Here is a 7468-nt window from a genome sequence, read left to right as displayed (position 1 = left end):
GGGAAAGAGCAGCTCATAAATTATTTAGAAAAGTTGGGCCAGACAAGACCTATCCTAGAGTACTCAAGGAATGGCCTGCGGTATGTGCGTGACCGCTGGCTATTATCTTTGAGAACTCGTGGCGGTCAGATGAGGTCCCAAATTAACTGAAAAAGAGCAAATATAGTTTCCATTAAAAAAAAAAGGAGTGGGGGGGGAAGCAGGATCTGGGGGGGAAGGGGTTAAATCAGTCAAACCTCAACACCTAGAAAGATTAAAGAACACGTCATCAAGGAAACCTACAGCATAAGGAGGTCAGGAACAGCTAAAGTGGATGTGTCAAAAGCAAGTCATGCTCGACTGACCGGATTTCCTTCTCTGACAAAGTGACAGGTTTTGCGGATAGTGGAGGGGAGCAGTGGATATGATACGCTGCAACTGTACTTCAACAAGGATTTTAACATACTCATCCATGATATTCTTATTAGTAAGCTAAGAAAATAGTCTGGACAACAGTACTATAAAGGTGGATTTATAACTGGTTGGATCATTGTGCACCATCAATGGTTCAATGTCTAGTTAGGAAGAGAGAGATGTGTATCGGGTCAGGTTCCTGAGGAATCTGTCCCGGATCCAGTACTAATGGAGGATTTGGACTGAGTACACAGGTTGCAGGTCTGCAGAGGACACTAAACTGTGTGAGGTTGCAGCCACTTTGGAGGATGGGATTATGATTCAGGAATGACCTTGATGAACTGGAAAGATGGTCCAAAATAAATGAAATTTAACAAGGGCAAATGCAAAAATCCTGCACTTGAGAGAAGAGTCACATGCACAAACACAAAATGGGGAACAATAGGATCAGCTGCATTACTGTAGAAAAGGGCCTTGGGGTGGACGGCAAAATAAATGAGTCAGAAAAAATAGCACAGTTGGTTATATTAGCAGAAGCATAAAAGTGTCACTTGCAAGCCAAGAGAAATGATTCTTCCCCTCTGTTCAGCACTGGTTAGGCCTCACCTGGAATACTGCATCCAGTGTTGGGCACTTCATCTCAGTAAAGATATACACAAGTTGGAAAGGATCCACTGGAGAGCAATGAAAACGATTACAAGTGGAGGAAGCATGAAAGACAAGAAAAGACTGAAAGAACTGGGATTCTTTAGTCTTGAAAAGACAAAATAGAGGGGGATTTAATAAGTCTTCAAATACACAAAGGATAAGTTATAAGGATGATGGCGATAGACTGTTCTTTTGTGGCCACAGGGGACAATACAAGAAGTGTCTTAATTTGCAGCAACGGAAATTAGGTTGCATATTAGGAAGGACTTTCGTACTATTAGGGTAGTTAATTGTTGGAACAGGTTACTTATGGAGATGGTGGAATCTCCACCCCTGGAAGCTTTTAAACGCAGATTAGACAGACACTTGACTGGGATGCTTTAGTCATGGATGATCCTGCTGTGAGCAGGAGACTGAACTAGATGACATGATAAGGTCTGCTCCAGCCCTACTTTGCTGTGATTCTAGGATTTTACCCCTCTATTTTTCAGCACCATTGTGTGACCCTTTACAAGGGCCTGTTAAGGTCCCTTCCTGTCCAATGATCCTGAACCTGAAAAATATGGTAATGGACCACTCTCAAAAGAAGGATCTTTTTATAGTACTGCTTTTGGATTGTGGGACAGTGCCAGAGGCAGCCCCGGGCATCAGAAAAAGAGTTTGATTAATGAGGGGTAAGTTGATCTGGTGTAGAAGAGGAAGGAGACCATCGCCTGGTAGAAGACTCGCATGCAAGGAGACTGGGAGGAGAAAAACATGCCTGCAGGCAAAGAGGCAAACAAGAAACCTTTGGCTTCTCCTAGAAATTAGACAGACAGGAGAGAGAGGAGTCCAGAACCAGAGGAAGGGAATTGCATGCATGGCCAGGAACCAACCTTACGTTTTGGTCAGTTCCAGCCATTTAGAGCCATTTTTGTAGAAGACCTGCAAAGTTTTGCGTGATATAATCCTTTAGGTATAAGGTACACACGCAACTCTCTGGCCCATTTCATTAGGCAGAGTTCATGCTAAAGGTAGTGAAATGATGATCAGTTTAATCCTTCTCAGTATCACCGTCCATCTCTTCCTAATATATTTCAACAACGATTGTACTTACTTCTCATCGTACTGGGGGTTCAATGTTTTTTTCTTAACAGTAGTCTTCTTTCTGCCTGTCCATCTTTTATCTGGAAGCAGGTAGATGCGGACATATGGATCTATTCCACGGGTAGAACATTGTATCAGGTTCCTGCAGAAAGAAAAATAAATAGTCTACGTTGATACCATGTGATCCACAAGCTCTGAACTAGACATGCTAGTCGAGCCAAATTTTCACAGCTTCAGGGACAAACGATTAGCTTCCATCCCAACCCCCAAGATAAGAAAGATCTCAGGTCTTTCAAACTGAATTATATACAACTTGAAGTCAATTCAAATTTGAAGCAGGTGGCTGCTGGATGCTCGAAACTTTTGAGAAATGAGGCTACTTCCAAGATTTTTAACCATAGATATAAACAGCTAATTTTTAGGCATTTATTTTTCAAAACCTAGACTTCTTAATTTTAGGATAGCCAAGGCAGGAGCCACCCAAAGAAGTCAGGGAAGAAAGAGTCTGGGTGGTGGGATGCAATGTTGTAGTCCATGCTCAACTCTGTGTATTTATTCCTATCACAGGATAGTGAAATAAATGGAACATCAAATGGATCAGATACAGCAATTCCCATGTTCCTGAGTCTAGTAAAACTGTATAGTTAAGAGTCAGCAAATGTTACCCTCCCTTGGCAATATCTGCTGCGCTATACTATATAGCCTGTATGTGTTATGTACATTTAATAAAGTTACAGCGAAGTATTAACACATATAAGGAAAACATGCCTCCATTTAGATCAGAGGCAGATACAAAAAACAAAAAGTTACCTGCAACCATTTATCATCACAATGAGACTCTGCCGCAAAGAAGCATATCTCACAGTAACATGAATCTCTCCCAAAGGCACATCCACTTGGTTTGTTCCACTGTAAGACACAGTCGGCATCTTTTAAAATGCAATGGGTTGCATGCAACAAAAGGTATGTGCAGAGGGGTGCGTATTAGGAGATCTACCAGTTGACAATGCATTTTCAATTGAAAAAGTGACAATAAGGGGGGGGAAAAAAAGAAGCTAGCCATGCACCAAGTTTCACAGCCCATCCCCTTGAGAAACTCGAACCCAAGTTTCAGAGCATAAAATGATGCTGCTTGAGGTTTCCCATGTTTTGCTCCCATTAGCCCTCTACAGGATAACACCAGAAATGGTCAGAACACTTCTTGTACCAGCGCCTGCTCTTGTAATGAACACAACATAGGAATGATTATAATAATGGTGTCTCCATGAAGCGTTTGGATGCCCACTTCTTGTGCATGTAGTCTAAGTATGGCATAATGCAACCCATGTCACTGTGTCTCCCTCCTGTAAGCTAACTCGCTACCCAACAGAAGATTTTGGTGCATCCCTTAGAATATTATTGCAATTGTAAGAGGCTACCTCAAGAACTTGTGAAAACTTCATCCTTGAAAGTTTTCAAGAGCAGGTTAAACAGACACTTGGGTGGGATGGTTTAGTCAGGGAAGCTCCTGCCATCAGCACGGGCTAGACTAGATGACCTTGTGAGGTCCCTACCAGCTCTACTTTCTTACGTTCCTATATAGTTCCCAAGACCCGGGTATTATCCTACAGCAGGAACACTTAGAAAATATTCTTGTTTCAATGTGCATTACACAGAAACACTGTCAAAGGCTAGACTGAACAGCTGGAACTGGTTTGATACTTATTTGACTGAAAAGAACCTTCCTTCTTTACGTTCAAATGGTTAAAGTATCTCAAAAGGGAATTAATTCTCCAAAGTCACACTGCACGAATGCACAGGTGCCTACAGACTTCTGTAGGACAGGAAGACCCATGTTGAAGGCAGAACTGATCAAGTTAACTTCCAGAAAAGCATTTTCAGGCCTTAGAAAGATTTACCTTACTCCTTTACCGCTGTTGGGCTAAAACATTTATGCAAGTTCTCTGCTAAATCCCTTAGGAGCCTGGGGTCTGCACTCCCTACTCCATACGCAGTCTGCAAAAACAATATGCATCTAGTAAAATTTTGACTTGAGATACATACTTGTGCAGGTCTGGATTGGTGCGACTTAAATCAAAGCAGGAAGAAGGAAGAGAACCCAGTGAACCGATACTGGGGGCCAGCCCGAGTTCCTGCAGAGCTGGCATCGAGGGTGCTGGCAGCATCCTTGTGTGTAGGGTCGCTGGTGGTTGGGGTTCCAGATTTTGTGCACCTGCTGGCTCAATACAGTCAGCGGCAGTGTCCTTCACTGGGCCTGCCAAGTTCTCATGGGCAGTAAGGTCTGCATTGCTCTCCTTCCTCGCTGGTTCAGCTTCTGGCACTGCAGAACTTTTGGTCACCTGGGGTATTTTGGAGGCTTCTGTTTTTGGTGGAGTGAAATATTTGGCTTGATTTCCACCCTTCTCTGCAACAGGTACAGGAAGCTGCTTTAAGGCATTTACACCAGAAGAGACACTTAGTGGATCAGGCTCCTCGATGTTCAAGGCCTAAGAACCAGGAGGTGCAGAAATCAACTGTGGGTGCTTAATGCCAACATTACAGCACATAATCCTTTGGGATGGTTATCACTGACTTCAGAGAGGAGCATGGAAATCAGATATAAATGGTGAGGCCCTTGCTCTATCTCACTATAAACTCTTTCAGTGACCTAAAAATTCCCCTCTTATTTCTACTGCTTTATTCTTATAAGGGAATCACCAAATCACAGAAAATGAGAGTTAGAAGGGACCTCAGGAGGTCACATCTAGTCCAATCCCCTGCTCAAAGCAGGACCAGCCCCAACTATATCATCCCAGCCAAGGGGCTTTGTCTAGCTGGGTCTTAAAAACCTCCAAGGATGGAGATTGCACCACCTCTCTGGGTCACCTGTTCCAGTGTTTTACTACCCTCCGAGTGAGAAAATTCTTCCTAATATCTAACCTAAACCCCCCATGCTGCAACTTGAGCCCATTGCTCCTTGTTCTGTCATCTGCCACCGCTGAGAACAGTCCAGCTCCATCCTCTTTCAAACCCCCTGGAGGGAGTTGAAGGCTGCTATTAAAGCCCCTTTCAGTCTTCTCCAGACTAAATAATCCCAGCTCCCTCGGTCTTTCCTCATAAGTCATGTCTCCCATCTCCCAAACCATTTTCATTGCCCTCTGCTGGACTCTCCAATTTGTCTGCACTCTTTCTGTAGTGGGGCGCCCAAACTGAACACAGTACTCCAGGTGTGGCCTCACCAGTGCTGAATAGAGGGGAATAATCGCTTCCCTTGACCTACTGGCAACACTCCTACCAATGGAGCCCAGTATGCTGTTAGCCTTCTTGGCAACAAGGGCACACTGTTGGCTCATATTCAGCTTATTGTCCACTGCAACCCCCAGGTCCTTTACGGCAGAGCTGGTGCCCAGCCAGTCACCCCCAGCCTGTACCGGTGCATGGGATTGTTCTATCTTAAGTGCAGGACTTTGCACTTGTTCTTACTGAACCTCATAAAATTTCTTTTGGCCCAACCCTCTAATTTATCTAGGTCACCCTGAATCCTAGCCCTACCCACCAGCATATCTACTACTCCCCACAGCTTGGTGTCACCTGGGTTTGTAGTGTAGACTCTGAACTGGAACTCAGGAAATCGGATTTCAGTTTCCAGTTCTTATTACAGACCCCCCAAGTGCATGCAAGGAAGTAAATCATCTTCTGATATCATTCGCCATCTGTAAACAGGGGTATGCTTCTTGTTTCCTACCCTTTGTTTCTCTAATCAGGACTCTGGGGCAGGCACTGATTTGTTATATGTCTTTATACAGATCCAGCTCATCTATGGTTGCTTCAGTAATGCTAATATTAGTATTACTATATTGTAGCCAAAGCTACAAAGGGTGCATCTACACAGTGCAATATGGTGACGTTGCTACAGCACCGTGCTTTAGTACTTCCTTTTGGAAGTACTACAGCATGGTGCACTATGGGTGGTTACCGCACGGCGCACAGTTAGATTTCGCTGCTACGTCGCCGCAGCAGCGCACTGTACTGGGGGACTGCACCGCTACGGTGACATAGCTGGCAATCACATGTAGACCCCCGTGATTACTACATCACTGTAGCGCGCTGTACGGTGATGTAGCGCGTCGCTACAGGGTGACATGCAGACACACCCAAAGTGTTTAAAAATTGCCATGGCTATAGTTGGGGTGGCAGTGGGGGAGTGCATTTGGTGCTTAAACTCCCACATGTAAATCCAGGCCTTTGTAAGTGGTTAAAATTTTCCCTAATTTTATTGGTGCTGTTGATCATTTGTTTAGGTTTTAAGCATGTGTTTTAAGGCTCTAACTTTAGGCCTTTTCTTGGTAATTTGCTTCACTTTTAAGGATACTGATCTGCAGCTTTAGGACTCCTGACTTTTAACAAACTTCCCAGGAAAAACTCCAAACACTAAACGAGGATGAAATGCCACCACCGTATTTTGGGAGAACTGGTTTCTTTTGGGAACGCAAGGGGCAAAGAGGAGAAGCCAGCCTTACTCAGAGCTCAGTCGTGGTTCTGGACTGGTGATCACAACATCATCGTTTTACACCCTCGCCTTCCAGGTAAATGATAATGCGTGTCAGTGGACTCTGTACATTTGAAAAATGGTCAGCAACAATTTATTCGGTGGGGCAGGGCAAGAATTCATGGCATGCAAGTTCTGTCTTCTCTACAGCAGTCCTTGAATTTGCCTGCAGTTAGGAAACCCAATCTGTTTGGTTTGCTATTACCTTACCGGACAGATTCAGTTTCCGTGGAGCTGCACATCAAAGTTGCAACTCTTGGCAGCGATACTGCCTTGTTGGTCAGGATGAAGTATTTTTAAAACAGCTATCTATGCTGGCATTGGAGTAAGGCTTGACTAGTTTCCTTCAGTGACATGCAGGGGAAGCAGGGGAAATGCAAGAGAAAGGACAACTTACCCGCAGGATGAGTTTCATCTTAATAAAGCTGTCTGGGCCGGAGTGATCCAGCTGAAATCTCTGATCAAGAGTCATCTCAGGCTCCTTCAGCACTTGGGACATTGACACAACGAGGGTTCCCAGTGCATTTTCCCGATCATCATCTTTTATCTGGAGGCAGGAGGTTTTGTTTAGCAGGCAAGCTGGGCCAGCAGCACACTGGCATGCAGCAAAGCCAGGAGTTAGACTTTGCTGCACAGAGAGCAAGATGTGAAGAGAGTTTGTCTTCTACAGAGCCTGCTGTTGCATGCGAGACTATTCAGATGATGCACGTAGGGGCTAAACCCACCCCAACCTGAGTGAGGGGTGACCCTTTGCAACAGCAATGGCACAGACATTTCTGCAGGGGATGTTCAGATCATGGATCTCGGTGCCCA

The 7468-nt window shown here is 44.5% G+C and overlaps 1 protein-coding gene across 1 annotated transcript in view; it reads right to left on the bottom strand.

Annotated features, from left to right (window-relative positions):
* The window catches only part of ESYT3 (extended synaptotagmin 3), a 76732-nt gene that overhangs the window by 4994 nt on the left and 64270 nt on the right, over positions 1 to 7468 (bottom strand). The window contains exons 18-21 of the mRNA XM_006017922.3: positions 7053 to 7202; positions 4171 to 4613; positions 2938 to 3036; positions 2138 to 2269 (exon numbers count right to left, since the gene is read on the bottom strand). Of these exons, the coding sequence (XP_006017984.1) occupies positions 2138 to 2269; positions 2938 to 3036; positions 4171 to 4613; positions 7053 to 7202 (824 nt within the window). The remainder of the gene's footprint in view (positions 1 to 2137; positions 2270 to 2937; positions 3037 to 4170; positions 4614 to 7052; positions 7203 to 7468) is intronic.

Source organism: Alligator sinensis, unplaced genomic scaffold, assembly GCF_000455745.1.
Source record: "Alligator sinensis unplaced genomic scaffold, ASM45574v1 scaffold4_1, whole genome shotgun sequence".
In the NCBI taxonomy this organism is placed as follows: Eukaryota; Metazoa; Chordata; order Crocodylia; family Alligatoridae; genus Alligator; species Alligator sinensis.
The sequence above is the reverse complement of the archived record's forward strand: the minus strand, read 5'-3'. Positions and strand labels throughout refer to the sequence as shown.